Source organism: Oryctolagus cuniculus, chromosome 14, assembly GCF_051225735.1.
Source record: "Oryctolagus cuniculus isolate XC-2025 breed Fujian yellow rabbit chromosome 14, ASM5122573v1, whole genome shotgun sequence".
NCBI lineage: Eukaryota > Metazoa > Chordata > Mammalia > Lagomorpha > Leporidae > Oryctolagus > Oryctolagus cuniculus.
The window spans coordinates 2,183,737-2,197,159 of record NC_142880.1 but is presented as its reverse complement, the minus strand read 5'-3'; the positions used below and the strand labels follow the sequence as shown (position 1 = coordinate 2,197,159).

The following is a 13,423-nucleotide window of genomic DNA, read 5'->3' as shown; positions in this document are numbered from 1 at the left end:
ATTACTGTAGTTTAAATCTTCTGTGGGCCAAGCAGCACAAAAGTGTTTAAAGTTGTCTATTAAGTGAGATGCTTTAACATAATGGGCTCTGAGTGAGCCTACATTTAAGCATGAACTGGGGGGCTGGCGCTCTGGCGTAGTGGATAGAGCTACCACTTTGCAGTGCCGGCATCCCATACGGGCCCTCGTTCAAGTCCCAGCTGCTCCTCTCCTGATCCAGCTCTCTGCCGTGGCCTGGGAAAGCAGCGGAAGATGGCCCAAGTCCTTGGGCCCTGCATCCACATGGGAGACCTGGAGGAGAGGCTCCTGGCTCCTGGCTTCAAATCAGCTTGGCACCAGCCATTGTGGCCAATCGGGGAGTAGACCGGCGGAGGGAAGACCTCTCTCTCTGCCTCTCCTTCTCTCTCAATCTAACTCTGACTTTCAAAAAAAAAAAAAATGAATTGGGGGCTGGCTTTGTGGCATAGTGGTTAAGCCACTGCCTGTGATGCTGGCATTCCTTGGAGTCCTAGATGTTTTACTTTGTATCCAGCTCCCTGCTAGTGCACCTGGGAAAGTGACACAAGATGGCACCAAGTGCTTGGGCTCCTGCACTCATGTGAGAAATACGACTGAAGCGTCTGGCTCCTGGCTTCAGCCTGGCCCAGCCCTGACTGTAGTCACCATTTATTTGGAAAGTGAACCAGCGGATGGAAGATTTCTCTCTCCTACTCTCTCTTTGTGTCTCTTTCTCTGTAACTCTGTCTTTCAAATGAATAAATAAAGCCTTAAAAACAAACAAATGAATTGCATCAATCTTAATTCTAGGCCTTCTAACAGTTAACTTCTTTATTGGGACCCTAGAGTTTCTTCTGAGTTCAGTGTGGTGGTTCTTTTTTTTTTTTTTTTTTTTTTCTTTTTCTTAAAGATTTATTTATTATTTGAAAGTCAGGGTTACACAGGGAGAAGGAGAGGCAGAGAAAGAGGTCTTTCATCCACTGGTTCACTCCCCAGATGGCCACAACGGACGGAGCTGCGCCAATCAGAAGCCAGGAGCCAGGAGCTTCTTCCAGGTCTCCCAAGGGGTGTAGGGGCCCAAGGACTTGGAAATCTGCTGCTGCGTTCCCAGGCCACAGCAGAGAGCTGGATGGGAAGTGGAACAGCCGGGTCTCGAACTGGCGTCATATGGGATGCCGGCGCCTCAGGCCAGGGCGTTAACCCTTTGCGCCACAGCACCAGCCACATCGTGGCTGTTCTTAATGATTGTTTGCCATGAGTCTGAATCCTTTAATAATTATTTATTTATATATCTTTCTATTTATTTATGTGTAAGCAGACAAAAGAATGGACCCCAGCAGGAAAAGCCAAGAAAGAAAATCCTGCGAAGAAATTCTATTCTGAGTCTGAAGAGGAAGAGGATTCTTCTGATAGCAGCAGTGAGAGCGGTGAGTCTTGAGAAATGTGTCTGTGCTGTGGGTGATGCCTCTTCCACAGCAAGGCCTCTGCATACTGGGCAGCAGGTGCTTGTAAATGAAGTGCACCTGTTGGAAGAAGCCAATTACAGGTTACCGTTTAGGTTGTTTTTTTTCTTTTAAAGATTTATTTATTTATTTGAAAGTCAAAGTTACACAGAGAGAGGAGAGGCAGAGAGAGAGAGAGAGATCTCCCATCCGATGGTTCACTCCCAATTGACTGCAACGACCGGAGCTGTGCCAATCTGAAGCCGGGAGCCAGGAGCTTCTTCCAGGTCTCCCATGCGGGTGCAGGGGCCCAAGGACCTGGGCCATCTTCTGCTGCTCGCAGAGAGCTGGATGGGAAGAGGAGCAGCCAGGTCTCGAACCGGCACCCATACTGGATGCTGGTGCTTCAGGCCAAGGCGTTAACCCGCTGCACCAAAGTGCCGGCCCCTACCATTTAGGTTTAAAAGTAATTTCTAATCACTTTTCACAAATTCTCTTCTCATTTAACATCGCCTCCTGGACAAAAAGCTGATAAGTGGTAGAGCTGAAATAGAAACCCATGCTAAAAGTGTGATTTTACACTTGATAAGGATTTAGTGGGGTCCTTAAAAGTGACTTTTTTAATAAGACATAGTTTATTTTGGACTTTATCTTTTTAATTTTGTCCTCATTTATTTATTTAGAACTTGTGCAGAGAAAAATCTAAAATTTTTAAATCTGTATACTATAAAGAAGCATCCAGTTCAGAAGACTGAGGGCAAGCATGTACAATGAACATACTAACTGAGAAGGGTTTAGGATACAGAGTTTAAGCTATGCAAGCCGAATGAAGCTATCTGATAACTGAAGGAGTCAAGTTAAATGTTTTCTCAAGTCTTGAGTACTGAAATTCTGTATGTGATTTGTGTAACAAAAAGCTTAGTGGAGTTGCACTTTAAGTAGCAGTTAGCCTAGGCATAGAGACCAGATGACACCCAGTTTTCTGTAAAATCTTTATTCCTTGGAGAACCAAGGTCCCTTATGATTACTTGATCATCAGCTACCTTACTCTACAATAGTTCTTTCCCCTTGGCTCTCCTGTCAAAATCTTGGTTTTCAGTATCTGTTAAATTACTCTGCATACATTAACTGCTGATGTAATAAACCAAAAATGGAGAAAATACCTCAGTCTTCAAAGCAAGCATTTTAAAATGCTGAATTTCAGAAAGGCTATAGACCAGTGAGAAAGCTCTGCTCAAGGATAAACAAACTTCCTCAGATAGACACTGTTTACGTACTAGAATAATTCTTTCATTAATGGTTGTGTTCCTGCCTCAGGAAGCTGTCACAGACATCACAGACAGGGGCTCTCCCTTTGTCCAGGGTGTGTGCAGCTCTGTCCAGTCATCATTTTAGATAGTAAGAAATTATGTTTCATTTAAAAATACACATAAATGCACTGTAGAGCATTTTTTAAAATGGATTTATTTTTTGAAAGGTAGAATTACAGAGAGAAAGGGAAGGGAGGGAGAGGGAGAGGGAGAGTTCGAGATCTTCCGTCTGCTGCTTCACGCCCTTTCAAATGTCCACAGCTGCTGAGGCTGGGCTGGTCCAAAGCTAGGATTCAGAAGCTTTCTCTGGGTCTCCCATATAGGTAGCAGGGGCCCAAGCACTCGGTCATCCTCTGCTACTTTTCCCAGGTCATTAGCAGGGAGCTGGATCAGAAGTGGAGGAGCTGGGACTCACTGGCTCCCATGTGGGATCTTTGCCTGCTACACCACAGCACCAAACCCCTACATAAAACATTTATATGTAACTTTATCATCTTTTAGACCTGTGGAACCCCATGTTAGATGAAAGAAATAAAAATTCTTTGATTAGTAATTTTGCTTGTTGTCTTCAAACTCAGAACTTTTGGGGGATGATTGGAATGGCTCATTTCCACCTGAAAATTTGTTCCTAAGGAAATGCAACTGTTGCCCTTCTTTTTCTGTAAATAAAATTTCCCATTACAAGCAGAATTCAGAATTATGTCTCTGTACATATATCATGATTATGTAGCTCTTCCAGAAAAAGTTTTTGCCATGGCTAGATGCTAGTGGGTTTGAGAAATAGGGTGGTTTACTGGTCCACCTCTGCTGGTCTCTGCTCATTATCAGAGCGTCTCCTCCTTCCCACTGAGCTGCCCACGGCAGGGAGCCCCGGGTCTGAGGGAGGGGTGAGGACAGGACGTGGTGAGCAAGGGGGCTTCCTGAGCAGGGATCCAGCATCTGGTTTCCCTTGTGATGCAGACTGACAGTTGCAGTTATGTGTAATTAAATGACTGTAAATCACAGGAATCCTTGTGTTTCTCAGAGAGTGAGTCTGGCAGTGGAAGTGAAGAGGAAGCAGACAGCAGTGAGGACAGCAGTGCGAGCTCCCCCAGTGAGCAGGAGGGTGAGAGTGCCAGCGAGTCGGAAGGACGGAGCAAACGGACAGCCAAGAAGAGTTGGAAAACCAGAGCCAAGAGGTAAATTCCCGGTCGGAGTTTCCTTCAAGAACTGATTCCCTTTAATTCACAGAGCAAGGAAACAAATGTACTTTTTCCCAAATAGATGGTAAATCGTTTAGAATTAAGGTGGTAATAACTCACATTCTCCTACTGCTTAGAATGCTTCGTTTTCATTTTGAAGTTGAACAAATCTTAGAGTTACATTTTGAAAATTGGTATAACCTTGGAAGGCTGAGTGGAGCAGTAGGTGTGAAACACTTAATTACCTTTTGTAGCAGTTTTGCTGATGGCTAAAATTAAATCCTTCAACAATTTGCCATTATGTAACGAAGACAATTGATTTTCCTAAATAATGTCATATTAAAAAGATTATGATCCAGGTATTAGCGTCAAGGACTGTGAAGGAAGATGTCCAGAGAATGTTGAAGTGCTAGTGCCTTTCCAGGTCCACCATCAACACCACGTGTATTAAAGTGTCATGAGGACTTTGAATCACTGGGGATAATCCCTTGGGTTGTGTGGCTGTCACTGGGTGGCTTCTGCCTGCACGTTGGCCCTTTCTCTGAGAGTGTGCTGCCCGCTCGTTTGATGAGCTCGCAGCTCAGCTCAGTCGTGGCTGACAGCACTGATGGGGCACAGTACGCTCTCTGCTCCTTTTATTACAGACAGTAATTAAAGCAGCTCGCCCTGCCACTTCCATAACAAACACAGCATAATGCCCTAATTATGACTTTATTAATTTAAGTCAGGATTTAATGATTTTAAAAGTGATTTATATTGTTTTTCCTGTTCAGAACAAATGAAATCTGTAGGTTAAATTAATACAGGCTTTTCATCATTGCAAAGTTAAAAACCTAGTTACCAGTAAATTCTTTTCATTAGATTAACATCTGAAACTCTAAGCAGAAGGGTAAACAGTACTTACCATCTGAATTGAGTGATGCATAATAAAATCACACTGTTACCTGGAAAATCTTATCTTAGATGCTAGAGGTTAAATGTCTGCTTGTTGTGGCAGGGGAGCTGTTGGTTTGTGCTCTCTGTTAGGTTCACAGTATCTGTGGTGATGTGGTCTGTAAACAGTGTCTTGTTTCTGGAAAGGGGAAGTTTTTATTCTGTGTGTAAATTATCTTTTCAGATCGCAGAAATCGGTATGCTCCAAATTTTTAATCATACAAATACTAGTTTTATTTTGTTTTCTTCAGAAATAAACTTTTTCTGTTTACCCATGTTTGTATTCAGAAAAATTATATATTACACCAAAGAGACATTTTTTTTGGACCGGCAGAGTTAGACAATGAGAGAGAGAGACAGAAAGGTTTTCCTTTTCTGTTGGTTCACCCCACCCCCATGGCCGCTGTGGCCGGCGTGTTGTGCTGATCCGAAGCCAGGAGCCAGGTGCCTCCTCCTGGCCTCCCATGCAGGTGCGGGACCCAAGCACTTGGGCCATCCTCCACTGCACTCCTGGGCCACAGCAGAGAGCTGGCCTGGAAGAGGGGCAACCGGGACAGAATCCGGCGCCCCAACTGGGACTAGAACCTGGTGTGCCGGCGCCGCAGGCAGAGGATTAGCCTAGTGAGCCACGGCGACAGCCACATTTTTTAAACTTTATCTTTTTAAGTATGTTTTAGCCAATGAGTGGGGGATAATAAATTGCCACTCTTGGCTGTTTTCAGCCTTCGGACATGACTGCGTGTGCTCTGAGATGTTACCCTGGACCCACCTTTACTGAGCAGCAGCCGTGTTTCCCCACAAACATCAGTGCCACGACATACTGACTCGTCTTGGCCTCCCCACTTCCCCTCCCCCTTTGTTTTTCTGTCCCAGAATTTTGTTAAAACTTTGTCAGTGTGATAGTTGTTAGAGCTCTTGATAAGCTGTAAGTTTCTTTAAAAAAAAAAAAAAAGAAAAAAGAAAGCTATGCTGTAGTAATCATACCTGTTTCTGGCCATACTCAAATTTTGCATTCCAAAATATTTTCATCTCAGGGAAGCAGTGTGACGCTGGGAAAACATGGAGTTGGGAGTGAGACAGAGCTGTTCAGATCCAGCTCTGCCCTCCTGTCTGTGTGTCCTTGAGTGAGTTATTCAACCTTCGCAGATCAGCTTCCTTTCTGGGACTAGGATAATAATGTACCCTGTTTTTGGAAAATATAAAATGTCCAAAGACTAAGCTCATCTCGTGAGTGTGGCTTGTTTGTCCCACGTGTTACTCCTTCTTTGAGGAGAATGGCCTCCCTGCCCGTCAGCTGCCCTCACTCCTGTTTTTTTTTTTTTTTTTTTTTTTTTGGACAGGCACAGTGGACAGAGAGAGAGAGACAGAGAGAAAGGTCTTCCTTTGCCGTTGGTTCACCCTCCAATGGCCGCCGCGGCCAGTGCGCTGTGGCCGGCGCATCGCGCTGATCCAAAGGCAGGAGCCAGGTGCTTGTCCTGGTCTCCCATGGGGTGCAGGGCCCAAGCACCTGGGCCATCCTCCACTGCATTCCTGGGCCACAGCAGAGAGCTGGCCTGGAAGAGGGGCAACCGGGACAGAATCCGGCGCCCCGACCGGGACTAGAACCCGGTGTGCCGGCGCCGCAAGGCGGAGGATTAGCCTAGTGAGCCGCGGCGCCAGCCACCCTCACTCCTGTTACGAAGCTTTTCTCCCAGGAAGCACCTCTGACAGTGGTAGGTTAGGTCAGGTGTCCCTTTCATTAATGAATCTTGGAATTTCAAAATCACTGTTAAATAAGCTTAAACTTCTTCATATAAAGGATTTAAAGTTGATATTTCAAAATTTATTATTATATAATAGTGATTCTGAAGATGAGGAGAAAGAAAATGAAAAATCTAAATCCTCAGATTCCTCCAGTGCTGAATCCAGTTCAGCTGAAGAAAGTTCTTCAGATGCTGAGTCAGAATCAGAATCTGACAGTGGACCTGACTCCAGAAAGGTCACCAAGGTAAGAGGTTATTCATTTCATATAATTGAAAGTAAATATTTGTATAGCTTTTTCTCAGTCAAGAATAAATATTTCTGAGAATTAGTGGGTTTTGAATAATAAGAAACTAAAAGAAGAGTTTCTGTCATTTACTACCAACTAAAAGAAACAATACTGTTCTTCACTTACTCGTACCTGTGATTTTATTTTGTAAGTCCTGCTTAATCCCCATCTGCAGGGAAGGCTTTTGCTGAGGGAGAAATGAAAGGAAATCACGGGAATAGTGACCAGCAACAGAATCTAGGCGTGTGAGCATCACAGGAAATTGAGACTAATACGCTTTGTCAAATCCCTAGCCAGTTTGCATAACACAGTGTTTTTACAGCTTTAGTTAAATATTATAAATATTTAGTTAATATATTATAACATAATATATTATATTCTAATTATATAACACATATTTATATGCAAATATATAATATAGTTTATAATATATTATAAAATATTATATATTTGTATATTTATATGTATATATATAAAGTTACATATATGCACATATATATTCATAAAAGTACTGTTGTCATTTACGTAAAAATAATTATGGGACAGGCAGTAGGTACAGTGGGTTAAGCCACTGCTCGGGATGCCTGAAACCCATATCCAAGTACCAGTTCAAGTCCTGGCCACTCTACTTCAGAACTAGCTCCCTGATAATATACCTGGAAAGCAACAGATGATGGCTTAAGTGCTTGAGTTCCTGCTAACCAAATGGGAGACCTGGATGGAGTTCATTGGCTCCTGGCATTGGCCTGACCAGCTCAGCTGTAGTAGCCATTTGGGGCATGAGCCAGCAGATGGAAGATAACTTCTGTCTGTTTTTCCCTCTCTCTCTCTCTGTGTCTCCCCATTCTCTGTCACACTGCCTTTCAAATAAATAAGTAAATCTTTAAAAAAAAATAAAAATAGGGACCAGCACTGTGGCACAGCAGGTAAAGCTGCCGCCTGCAGTGCTGGCATCCCCTGTGGGCACCCGGTTGAGTCAGGGATGCTCCACTTCTGATCCAGCTCTCTGCTGTGGCCTGGGAAAGCGTTGGAAAGTGACTCAAGTGCTTGGGCCCCTGCACCCACCCGGGAGACCTGGAAGAAGCTCCTGGTTCCTTGCTTCAGATCAGCTCGGATGAGCCCAGCGCTGGCCGTTGTGGCCACTTAGGGAGTGAACCAGCAGATAGAAGACGTTTCTCTCTTTGTCTCTCCCTCTCCCTTTCTCTCTCTCTGTAACTCTTTCAAAGAAATAAATAAATCTTTAAATAAATAAATAAAAGTGCAACAAGCAGTTATGTAGAAGAATAATTTTATGTTTTTTGATTTTTTGTAACGTTTGCCACCTTGAACTTTGTCTACCCAGCAACAAAAAATAAAATTGTAACTGTAAGTTATTAGTATAAAATTCAGACCTAATAATTATCTTTCTGGTCTTTAATTTTCATCTCTTTCATATAAGTGTGTCACATATTGCCGTTAGACTTCAAGTGCTGCAGTGGCTTTATATATAAATTGTATTTTCTAAGTTCAAAATGTTGTCAAAGCCTACCTTTCATGGAATTCTATTTCTTCTTAACCCAGTGTTGTTTCACTTATTTGTTGATTCCATTAACTTGAATTTCTTCATTATGTGATCTGAGTAGCCAAGGACGAAAGTCGTCTCATTGAAGTGCACAGTTGTCCTCACACACTGTACAAACAAGCATGTCTTAAAGATTGGCTAGTATCTGCCTTACCTTATTTCAAATATTTTTGCATGGCTCACTAGGCTAATCCTCCGCCTTGCGGCGCCGGCACACCGGGTTCTAGTCCCGGTCGGGGTGCCGGATTCTGTCCCGGTTGCCCCTCTTCCAGTCCAGCTCTCTGCTGTGGCCAGGGAGTGCAGTGGAGGACGGCCCAAGTGCTTGGGCCCTGCACCCCATGGGAGACCAGGAGAAGCACCTGGCTCCTGCCATTGGATCAGCGCGGTGCGCCGGCCGCAGCGTGGCGGCCATTGGAGGGTGAACCAACAGCAAAGGAAGACCTTTCTCTCTGTCTGTCTCGCTCACTGTCCACTCTGCCTGTCAAAAAAAAAATAATAATAAAATAAATAAATAAATATGATGATGGAACAAGAAGTCAGTGACTGTGGTTCAAGTGAGTTACTGTTACAGAACTCAGGTGGTGTTAGAAGGTACTGTAGGAGCTCGCTGAAGAGCCACAGTTGCAGCCCAGCTCAGTGATTCAGTTTGTTTCTTCTTCATCAAAGACTGAATGATCAGAGAGGTCTCCTGATTGAAAATATTTTATTATTGAACACCAGTTTAAAAAATTCAAGCTATTGCAAGACTTTAGTAAATTCAGATTTTACTTACATCATTGACACGTTCGTGCCCGTGTGTTTCCCTTAGGTGACTTATTTTCTCAGTATTAGAACACTTATCCCTAACTCTAATAGGGAGGTGGTAGGTTTTTAATTTAGCAGCTGGTATACTCTCCACCTGGTAGGTTCTGTTAACTTTTTTTTCTCATTCTTTCCTAAGTGATTTGGGGCTTGCCATGAGATCACAGTGTACTAGTTTTCTAATATAGGCAACTGTAATTGTGGAGTGTCTTCCCTGCACTGTGTGTTGTGGCTTTTGCTCTAAATTATGAGAAATGAAGGCAGATGGTAGGTGCTTTACCTTAATTTAGCATGACAGTATGGTGCAGCTGGAAATTCATATGCCTTATACCTACAGCCTGACTAAATCCATACTTCTTCTCTTCCTTTTCTTTCATCTGGACAATGTGTTTTGGAGGCATCAAGCATGAAAATGAGACCTTGGAGGTACCTTGAGTATGTGGCTTTCAAGCCGTTCATTTTCATGGCGGTCCTCTGAGATAAGTGTGGTTTTCTGCTTGTTGGGAGGTAACATCTTTATGCTTCAGTTTCCTCATCTTCAAAGTAGGAATGCCCAGGTGTTAGGGTAAAAAAAAAATCAAATGTGCAAGATCAGAATAAAGTATTATGTGACTATGAAACAGCAAATTTAGCACTTTAACTTGAACATTAATTCTGTGGAGGATCAACACTATTGGAGTCCTTAGAACATCTGTGCTAAAAGGAACCTAAATTCTCTGTAACTCATTAAGTCTCTGCACTGTTTTGAGCGTTTTCATGCTGTTCAGTTTGAAGTCCACATTCAGTTCTGACCTTTGGCCAGGAGCTTGTGATCTGACCCACTCTCTCCGAAGACAGTTGAATTCCTGTGGGCGTGCTCAAGTCTCTCTGCTCTGACTTGATTTCTCATCCACCTTCCTTTTCCTTTCAGAGTAGCCCTGAGTAGGTAACCCCTGTCCACTTAGTCATAACTAATTCTCACATCATTTTGGTACTTTTTTGTTAATAATCTGTCTCCTCTGCACCTTGGTCTCTTTTTTGCACTAATTCCTCTTTTGCCAACCAAACCTCTTAGGTCTTCAAGCCTTTAAAGAAAGAGTGGCCAGAGAGTGGAAGAGAGACAGCAGAGTGAGGGTTTGGAAAACAGCATTCTCCATCCACTACCTTGTATCCTGTTTTTCTGTTCGTCGTGAGTTGGTTTCCATCTCTACTGCTTGCTACAGGTAGTGCTGTCTTAAAAGTCAACCATGATGTCTCCCTGAACTCAGAAGCCTTCTCTTAGTTATTCTTCGGAAACTTTCTGTGTGATGAGTGCCGTACTACTTGAAATTCATTGCATCCCAGTTGTTATGACTTCTTTGACTTCAGTTTCTTTTCACAGTGTTACTCCATTGGGTGTGTATATTACATATTGTTTGTTCATTCATTTGTTACACCTTAGTTTTAAAAAAACTTTCTTATTTAAATATTTTTTTTTCATTTTATTTGAAAGGCAGAGACAGAGACAGCAATCTTCTGTCTGTTGGTTCTCTCCCCAAATATCATCAACAACCAGGGCTGAGCCAGGCCAAAGCCAGGAGCCAGGAACTCAGTCTCAGTCCCCCATGTGTTTGGCAGGGACCTGTCACCTACACCTTCATCTGCCAGCTTCCCAAAGAGCACATTAGCAAGAAACTGGATTGGAGGTGGAGCTGGGGTTAGAATTCAAGTCCTGTAACGTGAGAGGAGTTGTCAGAGCTGGGTCCTAACCACCGTGCCAGAAGCCTGCCCTTCTTCCTTTTTTTGATCGCTTTACATTCACCCCCTTCTCACATGCAGGTTTGAATAGTGCCTCCAAATTAGTGCTTATTACACAGAAGTTCTTCAAAAATATTAATTGGTGTGGGTGAATTTTTTCTAGTCCTCTTTTTTTCCCTCACATTTTTCAAGTTGGGCTACTTCATTCACACCTATAACTTTTGGTTTTCCAAACTTGACAATAGTCAGCAGAACTGTTGTTCTGCCATTTGGCACCACCTTTCTTCCCATTCTCCACGTTTGTAACCTTTGTCATTCTTTATATGTAGATGACTAGTAGGACCTATAGATTGTATGTATATATTACCCCTCATATCTATTTTTTAAAAATGTGTTTATTTGAGAGAAGAGATTCCATCTGCTGCTGATTCACTCTTTAAATGTCCTTAACTGGCCTCTGGCTGAAGCTGGGAGCCAGAAATGCAGTCCAGGGCTCCCATGTGGGTGGCAGGAACCGAATTGCTTGAGCCATCGCCGCTGCCTCCCAGTATCTGCATTAGCAGGGAGCTGAAATCCAGCGCCAGAACAAGATGTCAAGCCCGGCACTTGGATCTGGGGCTTGGACAGCTTAGCTGCTAGGCTAGACCCCTACCCCTCGTTTCTGTGTTCTTCCTGATGCCGCCATTCCAGATGAGCTCTTCATCCCCTTCGTGCACCCTCGCTTTGCCTTTGGAACACCGGTTCCTCGTACCGGTCCTTCCGTGTGACTGATGCATGTGAAATTCTCCTGTACTCTTTTGCCATGTGAGTTTTGCAAACTCCAGGCAGCAGGTCCAAACCGTTCTCCCCTTCCTTTGTCTAGTTCCAGTGGCGTGTTTATGGTCCTCTTCGCATGCCGCATGCTCTCCTGCTTCTGTGGCTGCATGCTGTTTGCACCGCATTTCTTACTGCAGAAACCGAGCAGTGCAGAGTTGTGTCAGAGTGGGCCCTCCTCTGCTGCGAGGAGAGGGTGCTACTCTGTGAGTGGTGTGGGGACAGTCGGAAGGCTGAGCAGCACTCCAGACTGTTCCTGTTCCTGTTCCTGCAGGGCTTGTCCTTCTCACGGTGTTCCAGCTTATTTACGTGAAACAAAGCTGTCATAATGTGCTGAGGTGTCATGTTGATGTCTGTGTGTTACTGACTGCGAGATGTCCTCATTTGAGATCAGATGTTGTCAGTAATGGCCAAGAAAATTATCTTTAGTTAGTTATTTTGATGGACAAGCATTTTTTCTGTGTGTTTGTTCTTTTCTGAAATCTGTTTGAGGAGTATTTTGAGTATAGGCTTTTTATGAAAAAATTTTTGTCCCAGATAATACCTATAACACAGTTACCTTTTAATAATGCTGTATATCCCATCTTTTAATTCTTTCATATTCTTTACCCAATGTAAAGAGGGAAACTTTTTATATAAAATAGTGGAGAAAAAACTCAGGAATGTGAACCTCATTGTGTCAGTAAGAGATTCATGTTTATATCACTGCATGCTACTTTTAACTGATAAAATTGTTATAGTCTGCTTGTGGTTGAAATTACACACTGAACATATGGCGACAATTTTATTTAGAGTAAGGTTTTTAAAGTTTCCAGGGTTCTTTATTGAACCTGGGCTTCAGTGTTAACTAAGTGGTGTATTAGAGAACTCTTGCATACTAGTGTTATTTTAGCTTTCGCCTTGTTATTTCGCTCTTCACACCTCAACTGTGACTGTACTATTTCTTCTGTAGTGTGTGTGTACCACCTGCTGAAGGTTTAGGTAATCTAGAGTTAAGACTTTCAGCATTTTAAATGATATTTGTTATTTTGAATTTTCCTTGTATAAACAGCATTTTAGTTAACTAAATATAAAGTATTTCCAGTGCTGGCACTTATTAACACATTAACATTAAGAACATTCCCATATTTGAACCAAAATTGAAACTGCTGTGTGTACTAGGTATGAAAAAATTAATATCATCTGTGTGTGGTAGTGTTTAAGGTGGTCCTGCCAGTTGTCTTTATCTCAGGTCATATGTGTCTTAAACTCTGTTTTTCTGTTTTTGAGAAGTGCAAAAAAACTAATGAGAGACCATAAGTGTCCTAAGGAGCAGTCGCTGGTATTGAGCCCAATGTCCCAGTGACAGTAAATGTTGAAATTTGCCTTAATAAAAGATCTTGGTGGATAAAGATCTTTTATGTGATAGATTCTTGGGGATAAAGTAATTTTGGCCTGTAACATGAAGTTGTTCATACAGGTGAAAGGAATTATTTTCTGGCTGTCTTTCTATTCTATGTGAGAAATAGGAAACAAGTTTTAGTATGTTTTCACAAATATTTATGTAAGTTGCAGTTACATCACCTCTGTGACTGTTGAAGAATGGTGGTTTTTACTCTTAATATACCTCTCCAATTTGTGTGATTCACTTAGCCTTTTAC

The 13,423-nt window shown here is 42.8% G+C and overlaps 1 protein-coding gene across 11 annotated transcripts in view; it reads left to right on the top strand.

Annotated features, from left to right (window-relative positions):
* Positions 1–13,423, top strand: part of AP3B1 (adaptor related protein complex 3 subunit beta 1) — a 269,201-nt gene that overhangs the window by 163,141 nt on the left and 92,637 nt on the right. For 7 of the 11 annotated variants that reach the window (XR_016220329.1, XM_051837573.3, XM_051837576.3 and 4 more), the window contains 3 exons: positions 1,313–1,424; positions 3,774–3,927; positions 6,703–6,850. Coding sequence is in view for 10 of the 11 variants with exons in the window: in XM_051837573.3 (XP_051693533.2) it covers positions 1,313–1,424; positions 3,774–3,927; positions 6,703–6,850 (414 nt within the window). In the remaining variant the exon portion in view is untranslated. The remainder of the gene's footprint in view (positions 1–1,312; positions 1,425–3,773; positions 3,928–6,702; positions 6,851–13,423) is intronic. The other 4 variants (XM_070056312.2, XM_051837574.3, XM_089312899.1 and 1 more) reach the window with 1 other exon arrangement.